Source organism: Gopherus evgoodei, chromosome 2, assembly GCF_007399415.2.
Source record: "Gopherus evgoodei ecotype Sinaloan lineage chromosome 2, rGopEvg1_v1.p, whole genome shotgun sequence".
NCBI classification, from domain to species: domain Eukaryota; kingdom Metazoa; phylum Chordata; order Testudines; family Testudinidae; genus Gopherus; species Gopherus evgoodei.
The window spans coordinates 239397250-239424314 of NC_044323.1; the positions used below are offsets into that span (position 1 = coordinate 239397250).

General features: G+C 43.8%; 1 protein-coding gene across 1 annotated transcript; it reads right to left on the reverse strand.

The window, feature by feature from the left end:
• Positions 1–899: 899 nt before the first annotated feature.
• On the reverse strand, positions 900–25545 carry SBSPON (somatomedin B and thrombospondin type 1 domain containing). The gene is made up of 5 exons (XM_030553268.1): positions 24900–25545; positions 7870–8064; positions 3591–3681; positions 2546–2722; positions 900–1274 (listed from the first exon to the last, which is right to left on the reverse strand). Exons 1-5 carry the CDS (start codon positions 25129–25131, stop codon positions 1157–1159), a joined length of 813 nt encoding a protein of 270 aa, XP_030409128.1. The 5' UTR covers positions 25132–25545; the 3' UTR covers positions 900–1156.
• Between the last annotated feature and the right edge of the window lie 1520 nt (positions 25546–27065).

The following is a 27065-nucleotide window of genomic DNA, read 5'->3' on the forward strand; positions in this document are numbered from 1 at the left end:
ACGGGCCATGTGACTGCGCACTCCACCAGGGCACAAGCATCATCGATGGCTTTCCTCGCCCGTGTGCCCATCTAGGAGATCTGTAGGGCGGCGACCTGGTCCTCCGTCCACACCTTCACTTCCCATTACGCCCTGGTCCAGCAGTCCAGAGAGGACGCGGCCTTCGGCTCTGCAGTGCTCCATGCCGCGACCTCTCACTCCAACCCCACCGCCTAGGTAAGGCTTGGGATTCACCTAACTGGAATGGATATGAGCAATCACTCGAAAAGACGGTTACTCACCTTTGTAACTGTTGTTCTTCGAGATGTGTTGCTCATATCCATTCCAGACCCGCCCTCCTTCCCCACTGTCGGAGTAGCCGGCAAGAAGGAACTGAGGAGCGGGTGGGCTGGCAGGGGTATATATCGAGCGCCATGGCGGCGCCACTCTAGGGGGCGACCTGCCGGCCCACTGGAGTTGCTAGGGTAAAAAGTTTTCTGACGAACGTGCACGCACGGCGCGCACACCTAACTGGAATGGATATGAGCAACACATCTCAAAGAACAACAGTTACAAAGGTGAGTAACCGTCTTTTTTAATATGAAGGTGGTTGCATCCATTGGACAAGGGAAATACATACAGTGCTAATCCACCTTCTTTAAATGTTGTTCAATAGCATGTATAGCTGCTTAGGACTTGTCTGAGATGGGGCATAGGATTTGAACTGAGATGCAGTACTAGTTCCTCAGTTTGTCCACTCTAAGTACTTCTAGTGGATTAAGGGTTAGGGTAATTTTCCCACATTTGAACAGACCACATTAGCCTGCCTACTGTGGAGCAGGGTCCGTACCTCTGATAGTGAAGGGTGCCTTGTTAGAGATGAAGAGGTAAGAACTGAAACTACTCACGTTGGAGGCATTCAATCTTTTTAATTACAAAAAAGGAAAAAAAAAAAAAAGGTAGCTTAGCAGTAAGAAGATCCATCTTAATATCTGGGTACAGGGCAAACATATACACTGGACCAGAATGGCTTCGAAAGTCTTGTCTTTTTTTTAAAAATTCGATTTAAGGTTCAGCAAGCAAGCACAGCAGAAAAATAGAGTTCTTGTGGCTTCACAAAGTGTTAAATTGATTTAAAGATGTTCATGGATGTTCTTCAAAGTTCTCTTTCCAACTTTTATGTAAAAATAAAACTATGCACACTAGGACATGAACATTGTTCTACTTGGCGAACTTTCTTCCATGTTCCTTGGCACCGAGGATTACCAACAGCTTGCCAACGGAGAACTTTATTTCTGAAATATGACAGTAAATTATTTTTTTCTTTTTAAAAAATTGAATGTGGGTTTTCAAATACTTTGCACTATAAATTTTACTTTTACTACAGTGCTAGAGTGGATGCTTTTAGTAAATAACACGGGTAGGTCAGACTTGAGTAGCCTTTGAAACAAACCATTTCTAGATAAATCAATCTTATTCCTTATACTGTAAACTCTTGGGAGCAAGGCCTTTCTCTGTACAGTGCCCCGTGCAATGAGGCTTTATTCTCATTAGGGTATTTGGGCACTACCATAATATACATGTTAATATATACCAGGGGTAAGCAACCTATGGCACGGGTGCCGAAGGAGGCACACGAGCTGATTTTCAGTGGCACTCATACTGCCTGGGTCCTGGCCACTGGTCTGGGGGGCTCTGCATTTTAATTTAATTTTAAATGAAGCTTCTTAAACACTTTACATACAATAGTTTAGTTATATATTGTAGACTTATAGAAAGAGATCTTCTAAAAATGTTAAAATGTATTACCGGCATGTGAAACCTTGAATCAGAGTAAAAAAATGAAGACTCAGCACAGCACTTCTGAAAGGTTGCCAACCCCTGATATATACTAAGGATTTTAGATTGAATTATTAAAATACAAAATTGGATTAAAATATGTTCCAAATAGTTGATGATGATTTTTAATCCCTGTTTGATTAACTACATTGGGTGTATGGATTTTAAGAGAGTAATGTGCCAAGTTGTAACTGCTAGACCTTGGGATCAAATTCAGATTACAGCACTGCCAGTTTAAAAAGTGTGGTGTGCCTGCAGGATCATCTGCATCATTCCACCGTTTTCATAGTACAACCAAAAGCTTTAAAACCACTACACTTGGCTGTATGCCATTGGAGATATTCATCTAAAAATAAAATGAGATGTTTAAAGTTCTAATATGCACTTGCTAAATCACTAAATAGCTTGGCCCGGGTCTCAGTAGATGCTGTAAATAAAGCATAAAGTTCTATCAAAGCCTAATGTAATGAATTTAGGCCTGGAAGAAGGGTTCCTTCTAGGCCAAAGCAGAATGGAGAAGTCATCTCAGATACAGCAGCTGGTCAATGTGAGCTATTTCAGTTCAGCTTTTACATTGATCTTCCACCATTTCACTTCTCTTTAGTCACTGCCTAAACCCTGAGCATTCTCCAGCTGAATAGAAAGTAAGTGAAATCTGAGCTGGTGTTTTATATAAAAACTACTAAACAAAAAGCATTTAAACTCCTAAAATTGAAATATAGCTTACCCATCAGAACCCAGGCCATCTCCAGAACAACGATGGTTGCCAGTATTCATAGCTGGAGGTTGGCAAGCTACACACACAGTATACCCTTCTCGTAGATACTGCATCCACCGGGCATATGGCCGAGTCTCCACAGTGCAATGGTGAGAGAGTGATTCAGTTTTAAATTCCACACAATATCTGCATGGAGGTGGGAAAAAATAGTACCACTTTAACTGGCTTTACTAGTGATGAGCATAACTTTGTTAGAATTAACATGTGAATCACTTTTTTGCCATATCTATGCATCATACAAAAAGTATTAGTGATACAGAGCTTAGGAAAGAGATGCTTATGAACCATTTTCTGAACAATGGCTAAGTTACACACCCTTTCAGCCATGACCAAACTATGGACCTTGGTTCTGACACTGATACACAGCCCAAGCATGACATAATGTGCAAAGTTTCTTAAATCAGGATGAAACACTTTGGGAGACTGCATCCTACTAATCTTATTTTTATTCTAACGGTGACAGATAAAACTCAACGTATGACTAATTGGTTTCAGAATGCCTATTGGTTTCATTGGCCCAGGGTAAACGGAGTAGGATTGAGCATTAGAGACAGTGATGGAGCAGAATAGATCAGATCTGTGAGCTACATATTTGTACAGCGTCTGCTATACAGCCCATACAGAGCAGTCCTTGGGACTGCAACATTCAGCCAATTTTGTTTTATGCAGCAATCTATGTATAACTTCAGGCTACTCATAGTCACAGATTTACTTGACTTTGTTAGCTTCATTTATTTTTTCTTTTTTAATAAGCAGTCACTCTACAAAAGTTTCCATGACCTCAATAAATGTCTAATTTGGGATACTTAGCAAATAAAATAATGACCTGGACTGACACAGAAAATAAAATGCAGTACAGGAGAAGAAAAATTAGATATGTGGTTATTTAGGGCTGTGTGCTGCCCTTAAATTATTCCATATCAAATTAAATTTCTTTGTGTAGATAGATACTTTCTACTTAACAAGATGACCCAAATGTACATGTGAAAGTTACCCGGCTTCCTCTGTATCTGAAGACCACAGTGGAGAGACAGCTCGTCTTTTTCTTTCCTTACTGTATTCAGAGGTAGTTATGAAAGCAGGAACTGATAGGGGAAAATAGTTTGATTAAGAACACAACCTTTGTGAAATAAGGTAGATATCTAATCTCTATTTTACTTATAGCATCAATTATGTTGTCTTTATTAGAGAAATGATGGCTCATTAAAGATGTCAAAGATGGAAGTCAGTGGTTCATTGAAAACACTTACAGCCTGAGCAAACTTCTCTACTCAACTCTGCCAATGTTCCTCCATTCCAGAATGAGGAATGAGTGCAGTCTAATCTCTGAGACAGAGTGGGAAATGTCTGGGTTAGACTCTGAACTCCATTTTGTAACCTTCATTTTCAATTAACCTCCATTTTGTGTTATGTGCTAACTGCCTAAAAAAAGGGAGAGGCAGATCTGTGCTACAGAATTACTTTGATACAACTACGTCCCTGAGGGATGTGAATAATCCACACCCCTGAGTGAGACCGTTATTCTAACCAAAGCACAGGTGTAGATAGCGCTGTGCCAGCAGAAGAGCTTTTCTCCCTGACATAGCTACCCCATCTCAGGGAGGTGGATTAACTACACCAACGGGAGGGCACTCTCCTGTCGGTATATAGCGTCATCATTAAAGTGCTACAGCAGCACAGCTGCCCTAGTGCAGTGTTTTAAGTGCAGACCTACAAAAGTTAAGTATTCCAGTCAGCTGCGTGCCCAGGAAAAATGCTTAACGCATCATTGAAAGACAATCTCTGAGAAGCCATCAAGACAACAATCTAGGGCCATTGACTGTCTCTCAACTTCTAGCCTATCCACGTGGTATGGAACAACAAATTTTCAACACAGGAACTTGGAGAGGGAAAGGGACAAGGCTGCCAATGACCATATGGCCAAAAGAAGAGAGTCAGGGCTTGTCTTAATTTGAAACGCTGCTGCAGCACTTCAGTGTGGACGCTCACTACAGCAATGGATGAGGTTCTCCTGTTGACTTTTGACTCAGAAAGGGTGAGATCTCAAGACTTTTATTTTAGAAAGTGTGTACTTGCTAGTGCCTTTTAAAAGTACAGTGGGACTGTGGCTAAGAAATTCCCTGGCTAAGCCTGTGTTCCTTGCTTTCACACTGTCCCCAAAGGGGTTAAACTAGAAGTCACAATGCTCCCAGCTAGGTAGAACTCTGCGGGAGTGTATGTGAGCAACTGATGGCTTTGGAGTTTCAGAGACTAGCACACTTCCCAACATTCCCAATGGCTAAAGGGGGACAAGTTCTGTCCCTGGGGAGTGGGGAGCTTGGGGCATTGGATTCTGCCCCTGAGGAATGGGAAGCCCTAGTGGGGAGTTGTAGAGCAAACCCATCCTGCACTCACCCTACAGCAGCAGTTCCAGTCATGTGGGTCTGGCTGGGTTGACTCCCACTCCAGGCATTGCAACCTGGTCCCTGGCACAGGGAGTTGCAGTGCTGTTCACATTTGGCCTGTCCCCTGGATGAGGGCCAGCTGGGTCACATTTGAGTGCATGGAACTGCTGCAGTAGGGTGACTGGACTGTGAAGTCCTACATTCCAAGGAAGGGCTCAGACAAGAAGTCAATCTGCGAGTGCATCCTTGAGATGCAAAACAGTGATTAGATTACCTAGACCCAGGTGATCCAGCAGCTGGGTCCACTTACAACAAACTGCTGATCATCCAGAAGGGGCACTGGGCCAAGATGTAACAGTCTCCATGCCCATTCAGTCCTAGCAAATAAACTGCCAATTGTGACAATTTGCAACTGGATATCTATATATTGGTGGTGATATGGGCACCTATTAAGTAAGAACTGGATTGACACAAATTCATTTCATATAAGCCACTAAATTGGTATCTGATACCATACAAACCACACATCCTCATTTTTATTTGCACAGCCACATGTGCAATCAATTAATCACATGCCTGAGTACCCAATTTGTTGCAAAAACACATACACATTCATTTTGTTGGTGCACAGACTGGCAAAAACTTTGAAAAATTGCTTCTAACTTTCTACAAAGAAACATAGAAGCTTAACTTCCTTTGTATTTCCAGTTCTGCCTCAAAGGCCTTCATTTGTTTCTGACTCTACTCTGTTCCCATTGCCACTAGTATGGCTGAATGGGTAAATGATTGTTTTCATCTGTTCACAAGGCAGGAGTAGTCACTCCAGATGCAGGACTTCTGTAACCTGTTCCTCCTCAGCCCTATATGCAGGTCAGTTGTTTTCCTGCCTTATTGCAAGCAGCTGCAGTTTGTGTGTCTAAGATGCCACCTTCTTCCATGCCTAAAAGAGGTTCTAGAATGCCACAGAACAGGAGTACAAAGAAAATGTCCTTCCAGAAAGAGCCAGGCAAGAAGGGCTTAAAATGTTGTTATTGTCTCTTCCCCTGCAACCTTTTGGCAGCAGGCTTTTTCTGCACCTTCTTCCTATATACAGACACACCCCTTGCATGTAAGTGCAACAGCCAGGCCTGAGCCATAGAGAGTCTGATTCTGAAAAAAACCCATATTCCAGCAGTCGCCTGTGGATTATAGACACCAGCAGGACAGGTCCCAAGAGACTTTTAGGAGCTCAGAAAGGACTTCTGGGAGGTAGGGGGATGGTGTCTCTCTAGAGTATTCTAACCCCTCTATTTTCTTGAGAGATCTTTCATCTTAGATAAACTGGGCCTCTGTTGCCTCCCTTGCAAAGAACCCTTTTACCTCATAGCTAAGAATTTTTTCCTTCTTTAGTAAGGGAGCTCCTGGCTGTACCATGACCTATTGATCCTAGAGGCAAGGAAAGCCTTGTCCTCCATTTTCTTTTCTTGAAGAACCAAAGGTGGTGAGCTAGATTTGGATCTGGATCACCAAACTGTCTCATTGTAAAAATACCCTCAGAAGGTCACTTGCGAAGAATAGGGTTGCATGGTCACCCACATAACAAAAATGTCATGGTTTCCAATGGAGCAGTGATGCTCTATTTTCTTCCCAAGGCAGCTTCTCTGGGGTGATTCTGCTTACCTCCCTTTCTGTTGGGAAGATGGTGGAAATAAAGTTAGCGCGCTTGATTCAATGCCTATCCCAAGAACATACTCAGGCACTGCAGGTCGAACATAGACTTCCGTAAACTGTGGATGTCCCATGTGAAGGTGGATTTATTGGTGGCTTTCCATTCTAAGCCCATAGGCCTACTTCTGGAGCCTAAGATCCTTTTGTGATCCTATGTACAGGTAAGTAGAAGGGGCTGTTATTTAACAATTTACATGGGGGTGGCACTCAGACTGCTACTATAATCTATGCCTCGTACGCCTCTAGAGTGGCCATCCCAATGGCTCATGCAGATCTGAGGGGACAAAGCTGTTTGCTTCAAGCTGCCCTTTATGGTATGTAGGAACCTCTTGAAGTAGCTCATCTCAGTTGAATCCCCTCACAACATGTATCCATCTTCCTTTGGAGCCAACTTCTTGGGTGCTTCTGCACTGGCTTAGAGAGCTCTCTAGATCTGTCTCTGGGATGGGGATATTTGATCCAAGCTTTGTTTCCTCACTCTTACCTTTCAGGATCCCAGGCTGTTTGGAGATATGTTGTATACGGTCTTGGAGCATCCAATAAGAAGTGCAGTTTTGTGTGTCTGACACATTAGTGCAAATGCTTAAAGAAATACATTGTAAGATGGGTTTAAAAACTATTGAGTGGCCTAAGTCAAGAAAATGAAGGGGAATATGTAGTTATAGTTCTTTGTATAATAAACTCCTTGTAAACACTTCCAACAATAATATATCCTTTGTAATTTAGGTGAGGTGCATTCACTTTATACACATTGTTTCCTTTTCACTGGGACTGATTCTGCAAGATGTTAGGAGCCTCCTGTGAAATGTGGAGCATTTTACCTATCACTGAAAATCCAAACCTGGCCCAAAATGTGTAAGTAAATATTTAAATCAGAAAGAATAAGCAATTATGAAATTATATGAAAGTAAAGGATAAAGTTTTAAATGGGATGTCTGATGACCCAAAGAAGAGCTCTGTGAAGCTCCAAAGCTTGTCCACATCCACCAACAAAAGTTGGTCCAATCAAAGATATTACCTCACCAACCTTGTCTCTCTCAAAGTTTTAAAATGCATTTGTACTATGTAGACTTTAACTGCAACTTATTGTCATCAATGCCTGGGGCTGTGGGAGGGGGTAAAACTACTATTAAGTGGTGACAAAATATATCATGCAATTCAAATAAATCACAGAGAGAGTACCGTGTTCATGTCCGCAGTCCTGCCCCTGGTAAGTCAGGTATTCCAGGCAGCCAGACTTCTCTTCAAGCAGGGGGCAAGGTTCCCCACCATTTTTAGGTTCCTGCTTCACATAGCGCCTACGCATTCGCAAATTAGGCTTACACTGCTCTGCACAGCCACTCCAGTGACTCCACTCCCCAACAATGCACGGAAGAGCTACAAAGCAATATTTGAATATTACTAGTAGTCAATACCACTATCTTATTACAGTAGCACCCTCTAACAATTCTAGTATTAAGGCCCTCTGGGAATGCCCCTTTACTGAGGGGTTTAAGATGAAACTTTCCCTGTGGGAAGATTATTCCATAGTTGTTCACTTCAGGATTTCTTTCATGTTTCTCTGAATCATCTGATGCTGGCCATGCTGGAGACAGGATACTAGACTAGAAAGACCTGTGATCTGATTTAGTTTGGCAATTCCTGTGTTGCTAAATTTGATTTAATGGGGGAGAGAAATGAAACAGTGGAGTTAGGGGGCATCTGCTCTTCACTCCTCTCCCTCCTTGGAGTTACTGGTTTCCCATTTTTAGAGTCTTTTTTTCAAGATGACTTTGCTGCTGGTAACTTATTCCCAAATCTGGTAGAAATGTTTCCTCCACTTCGTTTTCCTTTTGTTTATGTTGAGTGGTCCCTGTTTGCTGTGAATAACACTAGGTCAAATTGCCTTGTAATAACACTTTTTCTCTTCATTCACCTCAGAATATTGTATAAGAATATATATTATTGAGATCCCCTTTTAATCATTGCCCAAAGAACACACCTCACATTTCTCTAACCTTTTTCACTAATGTGCCTAGATTCTACTGTTACTCCAGATTTAAATTAGTGTAATTCCAATGGCATGACTCTAATATAACTGAGAGCAGGATGTGAGTTTCTTTTAATTTCTGTACACTTTGGTTACCCTTTCTCTGCCTTCACGTCCTTTTCCTTTTTGCAATTAGGTGACAATTCACAAGGTGATGACAAAATTACAAATCTGACCCCATGAGTTCTCTAAGGGTACGTCTACACTACGGGATAATTCCGATTTTACATAAACCGGTTTTATAAAACAGATTGTATAAAGTTGAGTGCACGCGGCCACGTTAAGCACATTAATTCGGCGGTGTGTGTCCATGGTCCGAGGCTAGCGTCGATTTCCGGAGCGTTGCACTGTGGGTAGCTATTCCGTAGCTATCCCATAGTTCCCACAGTCTCCCCCGCCCCTTAGAATTCTGGGTTGAGAGCCCAGTGGCTGATGGGGCAAAGATCATTGTCGCGGGTGGTTCTGAGTAAATGTTGTCAGTCATTCCTTCCTCCAGGAAAGCAACAGCAGACAATCATTTCACGCCCTTTTTCCCTGGATTGTCCTGGCAGACGCCATAGCATGGCAACCATGGAGCCCGCTCAGCTTTTTTTTTTTTTACAGTCACCGTATGTGTACTGGATGCCGCAGACAGAGGCGATACTCCAGCGCTACACAGCAGCATTCATTTGCTTTTGCATGATAGCAGAGATGATTACCAGTCGTTCTGTACCATCTGCTGCCAGGGTAATTTGGCAATGAGAGGACGGTTATCTGTCCTTCTGTGCTGTCTGCTGCTATCATGGGTGCCCCTGGCTGAGGTCGGCCGGAGGTGCAAAAGCAAAACTGGGAATGACTCCCCAAGTCAATCCCTCCTTTATGGTTTCTAAAAATAGTCAGTCCTGTCTAGAATTTGGGGCAAGTGTACTACAGAAGCAGTGTATCAAAGAGTACAGCTGCCCCATGTCAGATCCCGCAGAAATGATGATCTACATGCCATTCACAGGGGGTGCCCCTGCAACAACCCTACCCATTGCTTCCCTCCTCCCCCAACCTTCCTGGGCTACCGTGGTAGTGTCCCCCCCCCATTTGTGTCATGGTGTTATAAAGAATGCAGGAATAAGAAACAGTGACTTGTTAGTGAGATAAAATGAGGGGGAGGCAGCCTCCCGGTGCTATGACAGTCTAGGCAGGACATTAAGCAGTGTGGTGGAGAGGAGCCCAGCATCCCACTGCTATGATAGTCCAGGCAGTACAAAATCTTTTCTTTACACCAGAAAGGAAGGTGGCTGATGGAGCTCAGCCCCCCGTGGCTATGATGACGGTTACCAGCCATTCTGTACCATCTACTGGGAATGACTAGGAATCATTCCTATTTTTACCCAGGCGCCCCTGAGGCCAGCCAGGGGTATTCAGCAGTTATCAAGCATGTACCGTCTGCCACCGGGGAGGGGAGAGGAGTGGATACTGCTCTCCACTGCTGCAGCATCGCATCTACCAGTAGCATTCAGTAGACATAGGGTGACATTGAAAAAAGTCCAGAAACGATTTATTTCCCTTTTCTTTCATGTGGAGGGGGAGGGAGTAAATTGACGAGCTATTCCCTGAACCACGCCGGACAATGTGTTTGACCCTACAGGCATTGGGAGCTCAGCCAAGAATGCAAATACTTTCGGAGACTGCTGTGGACTGTGGGATAGCTGGAGTCCTCAGTACCCCCTCCCTCCCTCCATGAGCATCCGTTTGAGTTTCTGGCTTCCCGTTACGCTTGTCACGCAGCACTGTGTAGCCTGTAGATTTTTTTTTTCAAATGTTTTGGCATTTCGTCTTCTGTAACAGAGCTCTGATAGAACAGATTTGTTTCCCCATACAGCGATCAGATTCAGTATCTCCCGTACGGTCCATGCTGGAGCTCTTTTCGGATTTGATACTGCATTGCCACCCGTGCTGATCAGAGCTCCACGCTGGGCAAACAGGAAATAAAAATCAAAATTTTGCAGGGCTTTTCCTGTTTACCAGGCCACTGCATCCGAGCTGAGATTGCTGTCCAGAGTGGTCACAGTGGTGCACTGTGGGATACCACCCGAAGGCCAATACTGTCGATTTGCGGCCACACTAACCCTAATCCGATATGGTAATACCGATTTTAGTGCTACTCCTCTCGTTGGGGAGGAGTACAGAAACCGATATAAAGAGCCCTTTATATTGATATAAAGGGCCTCGTAGTGTGGACGGGTACAGTGTTAAATCGGTTTAACGCTGCTAAAATCGGTTTAAACGCATAGTGTAGACCAGGCCTTAGATAACACTAGAATATTTTACACTACCTTAAATTTCTCAATGTTTCCCATTATTATTAAGCACCGTACTGGAGCCAATACTGCCCCTAGAAATTGCTCCTCTGTATTTCAAAGTCCACTTACCCCTAGCAATAAACACTCTTTGATGTCACGCTGCCACTTGTTCTTGCTTTGTATCTTTAGGTTTTTAGGGAGGAAGTGTTCTGCTGTGTCAGTTACAGTTTGAGTGATAGAGGGAGGAGGAGCTCCAAGTAAGCACTATTCTTTAGTTGGGGAAAAGATGCGTGGAGGCAGACACAGGCCTGGCCTACACTTAAAATTTAAGTTGACATAGCCCGTTTCAAGCAGAGTGCCCCAAGCATCAGTCCTGGGGCTGGTTTTGTTCAATATCTTCATTAATGATCTGGAAGATTACATGGACTTCACTCTCAGCAAGTTTGCAGATGACACTAAACTGGGAGGAGTGGTAGATATACTGGATGGTAGAGATAGGATACAGAGGGACCTGGACAAATTAAAGGATTGGGCCAAAAGAAACCTGATGAGATTCAACAAGGATAAGTGCAGAGTCCTGCACTTAGGATGGAAGAATCCCATTCACTGTTATAGACTAGGGATCAAATGGCTAGGAAGCAGTTCTGCAGAAAAGGACCTAGGGGTTACAGTGGATGAGAAGCTGGATATGATTCAACAGTGTGACCTTGTTGCCAAGAAGGCTAACAGCAATTTGGGCTGTATAAGTAGGGGCATTGCCAGTAGATTGAGGGACATGATTATTCCCCTCTATTTGATATTGGTGAGGCCTCATCTGGAGTACTGTATCCCCCACACTACAAGAAGGATGTGGAAAAATTAAAAAGAGTCCAGTGGAGGGCAACAAAAATGATTAGGGGGCTGGAGCACATGACTTATGAGGAGAGGCTGAGGGAACTGGGATTGTTTAGTCTGCAGAAGAGAGGAATGAGGGGAGATTTGATAGCTGCTTTCAACTACCTGAAAGGGGGTTCCAAAGAGGATGGATCTAGACCAGGGGTAGGCAACCTATGGCACACGTGCCGAAGGTGGCACGCGAGCTGATTTTCAGTGGCACTCACACTGCCCAGGTCCTAGCCACCGGTCTGGGGGCTCTGCATTTTAATATAATTTTAAATGAAGCTTCTTAAACATTTTAAAAACCTTATTTACTTTATATACAACAATAGCTTAATTATATATTATAGACTTACAGAAAGAGACCTTCTAAAAACATTAAAATGTATTACCGGCATGTGAAACCTTAAATTAGAGTGAATAAATGAAGACTCGGCACACCACTTCTGAAAGGTTGCCAACCCCTGATCTAGACTGTTCTCAGTGGTACAAGATGACATAACAAGGAGTAATGGTCTCAAGTTGCAGTGGGGGAGGTTAGGTTGGATATTAGAAGGGTAGTGAAGCGCTAGAATGGGTGCCTAGGGAGGTGGTGGAATCTCCTTTGTTAGAGGTTTTTAAGGTCAGGCTGAACAAAGCCCTGGCTGGGATGATTTAGTTGGGAATTGGTCCTGCTTTGAGCAGGGGGTTGGACTAGATGACCTCCTGAGGCCCCTTCCAACCAGGGGCAGCTCTAGCTTTTTTGCTGCCCCAAGCACAGCAGGCAGGCTGCCTTTGGCAGCATGCCTGCAGGAGGTCCGCCGGTCCCACGGTTTTGGTGTACCCACCACTGAATTGCCGTCAAATCCGCAGGACCGGCAGACCTCCCACAGGCAAGCTGCCGAAGGCTGCCTGACTGCCATCCTCGCAGGGACCAGCTTGGAGCGCTGGTGCCTGGAGCTGCTGCTGCTTCCAACCCTGATATTCTATAATTCTATGCTTGGTAGTGTGAAAAATTCACACCCCTGAACGCTGTAGCTATACTGACCTAAGCCCTGGTGTAGACACAGCGAGGTCAATGGAAGAATGCTTCTGTCACCCTAGTTGCCCTCACTCAAGGAGATGGTGTTCTGACATTGATGGAAAAAAACCCGTCAATGTAAACTGTGCCTACACTACAGGATTATGCCAGCATAGATATGGCACCCTAGCCATGCAGCTATAGTCCCCATAGGGTAGATGTGGCCACAGACTACTGTATTCCTAGTCTGTTACTCCCAAGAATCATCACTTTTGAACAGAGACTGAATGGCAAAAGCAACAAAGTGTAGCAGCTTAAGGCGAAAGGTTTGAAAATAATAATACAGGTAAACCAAAGTTCTATGTATTCCAGTGTTAAGAATTTCTGTTTAATCCAAAATGCCTCTGGGTCCCCCTAGACTGTAAACAGACTATTGTATTTTGACATGATATTGAAAATCTCAATTTTACAAGCTTTGGGTGCCATCTAAGACTGTTAAATATCAGACTTGACCAATTATAATCATTAGTACACTGTACTTCCATAGTATCTTCCATCCACGGAGCTCAAAGCTCCACAAACTTTATTAATGAACAAGGCAGTGAATGCGTAAATGCCTCCCCAAGTACCTGTTAAGTGATACTATCTTGGGTATGATTGCAATACCTGATTCCATTTTTTTAGATAAAATTGTATAAACATATTGCTTAATGCCTTTATCACTTTCACATAACATCGCTTATGCGTCCTTCTTTGCATGGAAATTTTATTCTTACTGAAAGGCTCCTACAATACAGATATTCTACAAGAGCTTTGTTTTGATTGTTTGTTTGGTTTGTTAGGCCATTTTATTTGTTTTAGATAAAGGTGCACTAAGGATTGTCTGAAGAAGTTCTGATTTTGATCTGGTTCTGTTAATATAAATATGAAGGCTTGATATCACTAAATTTACTGGAGACAAAATACTTATCACTTATATAATGCTTGTCATCTTAGATTCCAAAGTCCTTTTGTCATTATTCCATTTTACAGATGGGAAAATGGAGGCACAGAGGATTAAAGTGACACATAGGTTACATAGTTAATGGTAGAACCAAAAAGACAACTAGTTTTCCTGAGTCTCATTCTTGTGATTATCCCCAAGATGAATTCTAAGATATATTAAACACAATGGGTTAACTTCATTCCTGGTTTCTCTGGAATCACAGCAAGGCTTGATTGACTCAATGTGATCAGAATTTATAAATAAAGGTGAGGTTTCTAGTTAAAAGTACAAAACTTCACATCTCTCAAAGCTTCGTCTTCAGGTTCTATGGAAATCGTTAGTTGAAATATTGAGTTTGACACAGTATAACATGAATTAACATTTTTGGCCAGAATGTGACACATTGGGAATTCAAATACCAGTTCTCATGCACAAATTCACGAATGCCTTGTGAATCATACTTGGTAGTGTTCACACAGCTCCACTTCAGACCTTTCCAAAAGCATCTTCTGGGGGGAAAAGAGCCATTATTTTGAAAGCAGATTTTGATTCAGAAGAAAAATTATTTTTCAAAGCAATCCCCTCAGAATTTTAGGAATACCATTCAATAAACCGCACATATGCCGCATTTTCACAGAGAACTTGTAAATCCTGTTGTGTTTATATGTTCTCCCTCAAATCAGACTAATACAGTCTTTACTTTTCCAAGGTTCTAGTGGAGTTCATTTTTCACCAGGTAAAATGAATTTATGGCATACAAATGTTGTGTGAGGAGAAATACCAGAACACATGGCCAGCTCATTGACGATTTCAATCGAAGAAAAAAGGAAAACTCTTCAACTAGATAAAACTTTTGTTTTGTATTATACGGAATTCTTCTGACACCTGCTGGAATGTTTAGCCCAAGCATGGCCTTGCATACTTTTTATGCAGCCATATAGATGTACTGGATGGATCAGGCAGCCTTCTGAATCACTGTAAGCTGTAAAGACTGGACCATAAGACCGCATGTTGATCACTTGAGAAAAAGCCTTTCAGGGTGAAAGTGCTTGTGATATAGAAGATAGGATTTAGGTGATACACTAACCAGCTTTTACATTTTCAATGGTAACTCAATGATAGTGCCTGCAGAAATTCTCAGTAATGGATCTGTTATATCTGATATCCAAACTATCTCTTTCTTTATCTGCAATGCTTCCTTCTCTTGATGCATCCACTAATGATTAAATCTTCCTTGCATCTCTCCTCCATATTAATCATGATAAGCTTCTTTCTGCTCTATATTTTCCCTTTCCTTTGGATTTCCCATTCAAATTTTGTCAAAACAGCAGCTCTGTCTTGTTTTACCTCTAAGAGCATGGACAACAGATCACAAAAGATGTCCCTGGTGGATACGGATACTCTGCAAGCTGACTGGAAGAAAAGTTTTAGCAGCTTGCCTCCCAGATTCCAGAAGCAGGTAATGGATCCATTATCCCAGGGTAAGAAACTGCCTAATGAAAAGATCTTTGCTTTGTTTCCCATTTAATAGCCACCTTACATTAGACAAACCCACACCAGTGTGACACACTGGCACGAGAGTTCAGATTTCCATAGCCTCATCTCACCGAGACACTGAGAGTTACAGTTTTTGAAAACTGTGCCTATATGGCCTGCTGCATATCTATTTGTTAAATTAGATTGTCATAAAGGATTGTATAGGTCTTTAAATTCTGTTCATGAGATGATAATATACATTACCAGAGATGGCCCAGGGGCTTTTAACTGATGCAAATATTTTCTGTGACTGAGTGGAGAAATGCAGGCATCAACTCTCTGCTCTCTAATAACTTACACAGTGACACTTGTTTATATGATCAGGACAAATCTTGCTCCTCTTACTCACAGGGGTGGTCCCATAGGGCCAAATTTGCCCCTGATGCAAGTCCATTGACTTCAGTGAACTTGCATCCCTGATAAGTTTAGTCCAGTACCCTTTTTCTGCTCATCTCCATCCATTTTGCCCAAAGTGGTGTGGCAAAATTATGTTACTCTCCTGCCATTTTGCCCATGTCATTCCCTCTTTAGATGTCTTCACTGGTCTCCTCTCTTCTTCCATCTCAAATTCAAGCTTCTTGTTCTTACTAAAGGTGCTAAGAACATAAGAATGGCCATACTGGGTCAGACCAAAGGTCCATCCAGCCCAGTATCCTGTCTGCCAACAGTGGCCAATGCCAGGTGCCCCAGAGGGAGTGAACCTAACAGGTAGTGATCAAGTGATCTCTCTCCTGCCATCCATCTCCATCCTCTGACAAACAGAGGCTAGGGACACCATTCCTTACCCATCCTGGCTAATAGCCATTAATGGACTTAACCTCCATGAATTTATCTAGTTCTCTTTTAAACCCTGTTATAGTCCTAGCCTTCACAATCTCCTCAGGCAAGGAGTTCCACAAGTTGACTGTGCGCTGTGTGAAGAAGAACTTCCTTTTATTTGTTTTAAACCTGCTGCCCATTATGAGGAGACCACATCTGTACGCAGTATTCAAGATGGGGGCGTACCATGGATTTCTATAAGGGCAATAAGATATTCTCCATCTTATTCTCTATCCCTTTTTTAATGATTCCTAACATCCTGTTTGCTTTTTTGACTGCTGCTGCACACTGCGTGGATGTCTTCAGAGAACTATCCACAATGACTCCAAGATCTTTTTCCTGATTAGTTGTAGCTAAAATAGCCCCCATCATATTGTATGTATAGTTGGGGTTATTTTTTCCAATGTGCATTACTTTACATTTATCCACATTAAATTTCATTTGCCATTTTGTTGCCCAATCACTTAGTTTTGTGAGATCTTTTTGAAGTTCTTCACAGTCTGCTTTAGTCTTAACTGGTGTGACTAGACAGCAACTATGAAAAATCGGGATGGGAATGTGGGGTAATAGGAGCCTATATAAGAAAAAGACCCAAAAATTGGGACTGTCCCTAAAAAATCGGGACATCTGGTCACCCTGGTCTTGACTATCTTGAGCAGTTTAGTATCGTCTTCAAACTTTGCCATCTCACCATTGACCCATTTCTCCAGATCATATATGAATAAGTTGAATATGATTCAACATTTCCCCTGTTTTTATTTCTTCCTTCCCCTCTCGAGAAGAAAGATAGACTTGTGGTTAAGCACTGAATTAGGCCTCAGGAAAATGGTTCGATTCCTGCCTCAGGTATAAATGTCCTGTGTAACCCTGGGTACATCACTTCATGTTCCTCAGCTGTAAAAATTCCCTCATTCACAGGAGTTTTCTTCACATCTCATCTAGTGCCTCCTTCCATGGTACATCTTAGCACTTAGAATGATCCCTTCTGTTTGTGAGACAGGTGACATTCAGGGCTCCTTTAAATCCCTCCTTCAAATACACAACTATCTCCACATAACATCACACCTCCAAGTTCTTGCCATTCCCTGTCAGAGGCGACGCATGGAGGACATGCGGGGTCAAGTGCCCCTCCAGATTGGTCTGCCCCAGGGAGGGAGCAGGGGCAGTTGCTTCTCATGCCAGCCACTCTGGGTCGCTGCTCCATGCTCCAGGCCTGGCTGCTAGAGACGGGCCCAGCGAGCCATAGCTGGAGTCCCCTCTCCCCTCAGGCACGTTTCTGGCTCACTCTGTCTTGTCTCCGGCAGCCAGGCCCGGTTGGGGAGCGGGCAGCCACCGCCAGGCTCTCTCAGGCAGCTGCTGTGCTGCACAGAGCAGCAACGCAGAGTGCCAGCTTCAGCCATGTGAGAAATGGCTCTGTCCCACTCCCCGCCTGGGCCGGCCTGCCAGGGAGAATGTGTGGGGGGCAAAGTGGGAGAAGAATAGAGCCCTTCCCCCACCCCAGGTAACAAGGGGCAGGAAGAACGCGACCAACCTAGGCTGGGCACAGGATGGGGAGGTCACTGGGCAGAGGAGACATGTGGGATGGTCATATGTCATCCCTTTTAGATTGGGAGGCACAAGTCATCTATGCCTGATATCAGGGCCGCCAAGGGGGGGGGGCAAGAGGGGCAATTTTCCCCAGGCCCCGGGCTCCGCAGGGGCCCCCACGAGAGTTTTTCGGGGGCCCTGGAGTGGGGTCCTTCACTTGCTCCAGGGGGCCTGGAAAACTCTTGCGGGGCCGGGCCCCAGAGCTTCTTCCGCTCCCGGTCTTTGCCGGCAGGGGGGTCCTTCTGCTCCGGGGGGAAGGACCCCCCGCCAGCGAATTACCGCCGAAGCGGAACCTGCCGCTGAAGTGCAACCTGGTCTTCAGCAGTAATTCAGTGGTGGGGGGCCCTTCCGTTCCGGGACCCACCGCCGAAGTGCCCCGAAGACCCGCGGCAGGGGTCCCCCGCCATCGAATTACCGCCGAAGAGCGGGCTGCACTTTGGCGGCGGGTCCCGCTTTGGCAGTAATTTGCCAGCGGAGGGCCCCCGCCACGGGTCTTCGGGGCACTTTGGCGGCGGGTCCCTGAATGGAAGGGCCCCCTGCTGCCGAACAGGGCCGGCTCTAGAATTTCGCCACATGGGGGGCGCCCTGCCGCTTGCCAGTCCCGCAGTTCCGGTGGACCTCCCGCAGGCATGCCTGTGGATGCTCCACCGGAGCCACGGGACCAGCGGACCCTCCGCAGGCACGCCTGCGGGAGGTCCACCGGAGCCGCCTGCCGCCGATGGCCCCAGGCCCCCGGAATCCTCTGGGCGGCCCTGCCTGATATACTACCTGGCCTATCTTTCTGGACCATATTGTGAACTCCTTGGGACAGGAATCAAGTTATCATCTTGTAAGCTCTTTGTGGCAAGGGGGTGTCTTTTTGTTCTGTTGATATAGATCTGTGTTTGTACAGCACCTAGCACAATGGAGTCCTGATCCATGACTGTGCTGCTAGACACTACCGCAATACAAATACAATTGTTATTATTGCTGAATGCTTATATAGTGCAGTTTGCACACTGCTGTTACTCCAGAAATAATAACACATAGTTCAAAATGTCATGTCTCGTGTAGTAGATGTTTAACAGAATCATAATAGCTTTAACTTTAGGCATCAATAATTTTTTTCCTAGGCAAATGAATGCAGTACAAAAAGCCTATAAGGCATACATGACAAGCAGAGAGTTAGTCCATGGGGCGTGCACAGGCCACTGGGGTAAGACTCTCTTCACGAAAGGGGAATGGAATGTACTAAGTACAAAAGAATATCTGTTTGTTAGAATCATTATTGCCCTTACAATATTTTCTGTATTTAGGATACAAGATATTGTAATTTTTTCTCACACAGCCTGATCCAAAGCCCATGTAAGTCAATGGAAAGTTTCCCACTGACTTCCATGGGCTTAGGATCAGACCCATCTTCACTATTAATTTGGTTTCTCTGGGATTTTTTTTAATGCAATTAGTATACATTTCACATCTAAGCATCAAGTCCTATGGGAACTGCATGAATACATCCAAGGGAAGAATCTGGCCCTTTGATTAAAAATTGCAATATTTGTACTATGGTGCCACATGGGAGCTATTTTTCCTTTTTTCTAATCATTTTGTAGTGACAGTTCCATATCCATTAACATCTCAGTTTCCTTACAACCTACATCGAGATTTCACTCATAGCCAATTTTTTAAAATGTTCTTTTACGTGTATAAGTTGGTATTATGATAGCAACTGCTGGTCCCATCTGAGATCAGGGCCCTGTTTTGCTAAGTACAAACACATAGCGAGAAATAAGTCTCTGCCCCAACGATCTTACAGTCCAAATAAAAAGGTGGACAAAAGGTTGGCAGGAGAACAGAGGCACAGAGAAGTGAAGTGCCTTGCCCAAGGTCACCATGGGCCATTAGTGCAACTGGAATTAGAACCCACTAGGGTCTTGTTACGTATCCACTAGATCATGTTTCCTCCCAACATATCATCAAATATCAATGTCAAGTTTTCTGGTGCTGTTATTTTCTCAGTAAAATAGTATTCAGTGTTGTGTACCTGAAATACCAGCTCAGTAATTATTATAAAACATAATTGTGAGCATATTATCATGATAGTTTCTTATTGATATAGAAAGCTCTTAAGTTGTGTAAAGTTTTTTCTTTGTCTGCTTGTCATTTTCAGATATTAATCATATTTTGCTTTGCTTTTTCTAGTCCCTTAGAGGTCGTTTTTCAATATGGTGTTTGAGGAACGAAATATAAATCATGTAACATTTATTGGGCACTGTGCCTCAGATTCACTTTGAATTATTTTGAAATGTAGCCCTTATTCCAACAGTGATTAAATTTTTTCCCCCATCCCATCTACATTGTCCCTTCAGTGTACACCACATGTTCTGGATCATTCTTTTTCCCATCTTTCCTAATTAAATTTTAAGACATGAGGAAGATTTACAGCTTAATTTATATTAATCTTCTTCCAGCACCTCTTTTCATACAGCACTATATAGTCACAAGTGTCAGACTTTACTCCCACTTTAGTTTCCATTGCTGTTTTATGTTGTCATCTTAACATTTATGAGGTCATTAATGGCTATCAAAATCCCAGACAGTATTTACTCCCTTCTGTGCTCCTTTGCTGAAGAAAGTGATAAAGCTTATTTAGAAAACATCTATTAGTTATGTTATCAGTGCTAATGCAGACAGAGAATCAACATGTTCATTCACAGAAGTATTTCAGGCTCTCAACAATTCTCTAAGTAACAGAAAATTGGGAGAACTGGAGGAGGTGCAGAGTGAAATGTACTAGTCTCTTCATTGTGTCTGTCTGTCTATCTGCCTTCCTGAAGGCCCAGATGTTGCCTTTTGTGCTTTCTAGTAATCACATGATTCTCCTGGGGTTCTATTGGCTGCCATCCATGAGAGTAGGGTAATTTTAACTTGCTAGTGGAGAGGCTACCCAGGAGATGTTTTTTATGAGGGTGCCCTGGCCCCACCCCTCCCTCAGCCAGTCTTGACTACTTTTGGGTGTCCCTGACAGGGGTCTGGTTGAAGGTGGCCTGTGACACTGTCCCCAAATCCTGGTGAACACTCTGCTGCCCAAGTTCACAGCTCTGTTCAAAGTGCTGCTTCTCAACCAAACATCCTTTCAGCATTGTAAACACGGTATGGAAATTAGTTTAAAAATCCCTGTACATAGGTTTTGCAGCCCACACCATACCAGAGCATCTCTTTATAGAGTACCAGGCATGCTACAATGTCTAGGCATAACAGACCTTAACACTTGACTTGGCAGCTTTAGAATGGCCTTTCTTTCACTGGTTTCTGGCCCACCTTTAATGTTATTTCTGGACCAGGGCTGGCTCCAGCTTTTTTGCCACCCCAAGTGGCAAAGCAAAAAAAAAGAAAAGCAAAAAAAAGATAAAGCTGATCGGTGGCACTTCAGCAGCAGCTCAAAGAGGAAGAGAGGGACTGAGGGACCTGCCGCCGAATTGCCGCCGAAGACCCAGATATGCTGCCCCTTTCCATTGGCCGCCCCAAGCACCTGCTTCCTTCGCTGGTGCCTAGAGCCGGCCCTGTTCCGGGCAGTGCTTTTGTACATCTTAATATATTTGTTAATTACACAGATCTGAAGATGGACATTTTAACTATTTCTGTAATTCCCAAAGCACTTTGTCCAATAGAATCAGAAATTTGCAGTGCTGATGAGGATGGAATAACAAAACTGCTATAGCTAAAAACGTAGATGTTGGGTGGGAGGACAAAAGTGCTATAGCATAGTAGGAATTCCCCCAAATTACCTCTATCTATTCCTCATCTGAAAGCATTCTAACTACAGGTTCTTTGCTTTCAACCTTTGCACATCCAAACAAAGGGAAACTTATGCTATTTCAATCTATTTTTCTTGATTTTAATGTCATTTTGGGTGGTTTCAAAAATTCAGAACCATCTTGCTGATGCTGTTTCTTGAGCATATATCTCAGTGTTTCTAAATGTGTGTGTGCACATGTGCATACGTAACTAATAAAGTACAGATAAGTTTACTAATTTGCAAAATGTAATGTCTTCCTAGCCCTAGACTGTTGAGGATGATACAAACTTCCACTGAAATAATATTTGGATTTTTTAAAAGTAAAACACAGTATGTTTGCTGGAGTTGCAGAGTATTTCTGAGCATTCTCATTAAAAAGATGAGCTCTATTAAATTAGTTTTATAGTTGCACTTTCTGGCCTGGATGGATGAGTTTGTAGTTATCTGCCCTCTTCAAATGAGAAGACTTGATGCTTCTGCATGCCTGGCTCCTGAGTTAATTGGGAGTTGCAGGCAAACAGCATCTCTCAAGATTAGGCCCTTTTGTTATCCCGCAGCCAATTTTTGTTAGCCATCTTCCTCTTTCTTCTCTCTCCAGGACTTCACAGACACTTGTACTCCAAGTACACTGTGTTCCTCTCCTAGTTTCCAGGGATGCTTTCAGTAAGTAGGGTCATCCTGTATTACATTCCTAGCAAGTCTCTCCCTCTGAAGCCCTCAAACTGTAGCTCATAATGTCTTCAAACTATTTCCATGGAAGTTTTTCAGAGGTTCTTTTTAACTTTGTGAAGATTAAGTTACATTCTCTCATTTTGGTCTCTTCAGTTCCAGATCTTTTAGCTTAGGTCCAGACTGCCCCTACCTGTGGGAAATCCCTCATGTTAGGCATTCTGGAGGAGGGGATTCCTCCAAATCATTCCATCAAGGAAGTGAGATCTAGCCCCTGCCCCCTTCTTAAAATGAACAGGGGCTTCACCTCATAACTGCTGAATCCCCCAAGATCCCTGCCTGACCTCCTTTTGTCCCAGTTTTCTACTAGTATGGGCTCTACTCTTCCATTAAAACAGAGAGTTCCAATGCACGAAAGGGCACCACAAAAAGTGAATGCTTGCTTTTTGATGAGTTTCCTTCTTGTGATGGGGGAGAGGCAGAAAGTGATGGACAATGCAAATTTATTTCCCCAATGCTTCATCTCCCATTGTGCTGCCCTGTGGGGTTTATGGACGAGGAGGATATGGATGTGGCAGAACCTCCAACTTCACAACCTCCAAACCCCAACTTCACATCTATGGACATATCAGTGTGAAGTGGGTTCCCTTCCTCATATAAAGCTAGGAGTTGTAGCAGTTACTAGATCCTTCTAAGTAACAGCCACCTACAAGAGCAATAGAATTTGCAACCAAATTTCCAGTTCCTTTTTTTCATGTGATAGTTGCTTCTTTCCTCTCTGTACATGGTCCGTTACTGCTATCCATCCATGTTCTCTCCATGAGCTTCAAATAATGCATCACTGAATTGCAGTCACATGAAAAGTGACTTTACAAAAATGGCACATTCTTATCCAACAGATCTCTTCCCTGAGTCCCAGCAGTTTGAGAGACAAAAATAAAAATTTACTACTTTCTGTTTTTGCTAGCTCTGCAGAGCCTCTACAGCTATGGGATAGTGAGCTGGATTCTATCCTGGTTCGTGCATCATCAACAGAACTATGAACTTAAGTTTCAAATGCAGACACATTGTAACTGCTGATATGTGAGTTAAAAATAGCAGCTTGATCCAAGACTAAATCTGAATGAGCACCTTAAACATGGAACCGCACAATGCTATTTTTACTGAGTCCCTTTTCAAAGTATACCTGAATTTTAAGCATATATTGGCCAAGAGGTCATACATGGAAAAATTCCATAGTTAGAAATCAGCTCATTTCTCTTTTTGGGCCTCATGGAAGTTTTAAACTTGATTTTAACTCTTTTAATGTTGATTCAGTGTCTTTACATGATTGCTCCTGTAAAAGTTGTGCATAAATAACTCAGTTTGTTTTCTTGAGCAAATGCAATGACCACAGAAGTCATTTCGTTGATGCTCCACCCACTGTTTTTCCAGCCTGAGATTACAATGTAAATTATACCATCTTTTTAAACTGCAGTTGAGGCATTCTGTGTTATATCTTCTTGTGACTGTTTGTTCTCTGGTAGTATCAGGAAGGAATGCTGGTTTGGGAATTAGGGCACAAGCCTAGGACTTAGGTGACCTGGATTCAAGTTCCTGCTCTACCACAGACTTCCTGTGAGACCTTAGGCAAATCACTTACTCTTTGTGCCTCAATTTCCCAGCCATAAAATGGAGATGATAACCTTCCTCACAGTGATGTTTGGAGGATAAATACATTAAACACTATTGTAAGGCACTCAGATAGGAGGTAATGTGATCTCTATAAATCTAAGCTAGACAGCATCACCAGTTAGCCCAACAAAACATATTGGAGCAAATTTATCTCTGGTGTTACTCCATTAGCTTTGTGGTCCTACATCCTCATTGTAACTCCTTTACATCAGGAGAGAATTTAGGCTTTGGCTTTAAAATAAGATCCATAGCATTTTATGGGGTACGTAAAAGTGGGCAGGCAAATTCCAGGCACAGCAACTACTGTTGAACCAGAAACGGGATACACATCTAGTGCTGTGTGGAGGGATAGGTGAAAAGATTCTTCAGTCTCACTTCTCTGCTCAATGCAACCCCTAGCTGCTATGTTCACACAGGGCCAAATCCATCCCTGTCACTTCACAGCTTGAGGGTGAGTGACACCAATGATGAATTTGCCCCACTGTATTTTGCATTCTAAGGAAAAGTCAGAGCCTCGTTCACATCATCTTACGCCCATTCCCTAATACAAACAAGCAAAAAAAAAAAATTAGGTGGAACATCAAGTGCATAAGCCACCAAGATGCAACAAATAATGTTCTTATTATCCTTCCATCATTTTTTACACTCTCTTTACATCATCATAAACAATAACGCCAATGCAGTACCTCTCCTGGACTAAACTTTGCAAAGGAATGGAAGTTTGTTTCTCTGCGCTGCACCCCTTCACTGTAAGAAATAACTGGTCACCTTGAGTCACTTCCTTGCATTCTTTATTCTGTTGTGACTCACACCCTGTACGAACTGGAAGAAAACTGGCTGACTCTGCTGCTACCGGCTAATGCCTCAGGTGGAAGGAAATGCCACAGGGTGCAGTTATTGTACCGAACAGCGGTGGGAGCATGACTAGCTGCTAGCTATCAAACCCCAGCTGCCTGCACTTACGTGCCCTATGCTGAGTGACCTACCTGGGCACGCCTGCGAGTAATCATAGCAGCAGTCCCCAGTGAGCTTGCAGGCTTCATCACAGAAACAGGTCCCATAGACTCTGTCCAGCCTCCAGCCGGAGCTGGCACAGCTTGGGTCCCGGCCAGGGCAGCATCTTCTCTCTTCAGAGCAGCCCGCTTCAGCCCGGTGCCAGAGTCTCCACAGCGCCAGCAGCACCAGCCAAAGGACACTTGCCGGGGCCCTGGCGCTCATTGCTTCCCCCTCAGCAGCGACGGGTCCGGAGGGAAGATTCAGACGCTCCGGCTCCTTCGCCCGGCTGAGCTGCGGGCCCCGCGATCGCCTCCCCTCTAGGCCGCCTGCTGCAGCATCCCGGCTCGGCTCCCCCAGCCCGGCTGGCAGCACTGAGTCGTGGCCCTAAAAGCTCCGCCGAGACAAGCCCCGGGTCGGGATCCGCCAAGCCCCGCGCGGGCGGGTCAGGCGACGGGCAGGGAGCGCGCGTGGGAGCGGGGCAGGGGACGGGGCGCTGGGGACATGCCGCCAGCCGGGAGCTAGTCACTGAGCCGCAGCTTCCCCACCGCCGCCCCGGCTTGATCTCGCGCTGCGTCTCCCTGCCGCCCGCGCGGGCAGAACACCCTGGCCTGCCCTGAGGAATGCGGGGCGGGTGGGGGCTCGCGCTGTGAGCCGGGGCTGGCTCCATCCTCCTAGGGCACAGCAAGGAATGTGACTGGCTGCAGGCCAGAGAGAGAGAGACAGGGCTACTGGCGGTAGCGGCCGCTACTGCTGGGCCTTCTGGCACCACTTCCCTGTTCCCTCAGGGACTGCGCCAAAAGCTTCTGCAGTGGCCCTGGCAGTGATTTATTGCCAGCGCTGAGCCTCTAGTCTTGGCAGTTCATAGTCCCAGCACCTCTGAGTTTGCCAGACAGTTAGGAAAATAAAACAATTGCTTGAGGCCCAACACCTGGTTCAGTACAAATTAAGCACTGGGCCCTAGCCTGGTTTAAGACTGCAAGCTAGAGAGCGAGTTGCATGGGAGGACAGCTCGTGAAGTCCTTAGAGGCAAAGCTCTCTGGTTCATTAGAAGCCTGACTGAGTGGAGAATGAAAAAGGCTCTCAGGATTTGGACCCAAAAAGACAGAGAACCTCACACTGCTCCCATAGTCACCCCTGGAAAACTCTTCCTGCACTGGCATGACAGCCCAGTAAAGTGTTAGTTGGAGCCCTGTGTACCACCATGAGCTTGTGAGGGTTTCTGTTCACAGATGCCATGCTTTCAGGAAGGTGTGACTCCGCTGGGAAAAGTTGCTCTTATCTAAAACATTGTCTCCGTGTAGTTATTTGTTTGTTTTTGTAGATCTGGCAAGTGGAAATTGGCTGTGGAGGAGACGATGGTTTGTTGTCGTAAGAATATTTCTGAGATCAGAGCACAATTAACAGACTAAGGAATATTTATTTCTTAATAAATAAATAAAAGTAGGTTGCTGGGGGGGAAAAACAAACGAAATTGTAATTGTTGACATTGTAAATAAGAAGTGGGCAGCATTATCTCCTGCAAATGTAACCAAACTTGTTTGTCTGAGCAATTGGCTGAACAAGAAGTAGGACTGAATGGACTTGCAGGCTCTAAAATTTTACATTGTTTTATTTTTTAATGAAGTTTTTTGGGTACATAATTCTATATTTGTAGGTTCAACTTTCATGATAAAGAGATTTCACTACAATACTTGTATTAGTATTTTTTAATTCATCTATTTCTTTTGTTTTTTCACAGTGCAAATACTTATAATCAAAAAAAATAAAGTGAGCACTGTACACTTTGTATTCTGTGTTGTAATTGAAATTAATATATTTGAAAATGTAGAAAACTTCCAAAAACATTTAAATAAATGGTATTCTATTATTTTTAATAGTGCGATTAACCACAATTTTTATTGCACAATTAATGATTAATTTTTTTAATCACTTGAGAGCCCTATTATCTACCATATATGCTCCAGTACTTAAGTGACTTGTACCAACTGAATGTTAGTCTAAACTTTAAATTTCTCCTAGTTGATTTTCATCTGCTCAGTTAAACCAGCTGAAATGAGAAGCAACCCCTATAAAGTCAAAAATGCTTGACCAGTGTAAAAGTGGTGCAAGTCAATAGAGTGGTGTGAGTTAACAGAGTTTACTTCCAACTGAGATTG

Coding starts and splice junctions, on each gene's coding strand:
- SBSPON (XM_030553268.1), bottom strand. CDS start 25,131: ATGAGCGCCAGGGCCCCGGCAAGTGTCCTTTGGCTGGTGCTGCTGGCG. Junction 8,065..24,899: donor TTACTCGCAGGCGTGCCCAG/GTAGGTCACTCA, acceptor ATTGCTTTGTAG/CTCTTCCGTGCATTGTTGGG. Junction 2,723..3,590: donor TCAGATACAGAGGAAGCCGG/GTAACTTTCACA, acceptor ACCTCCATGCAG/ATATTGTGTGGAATTTAAAA.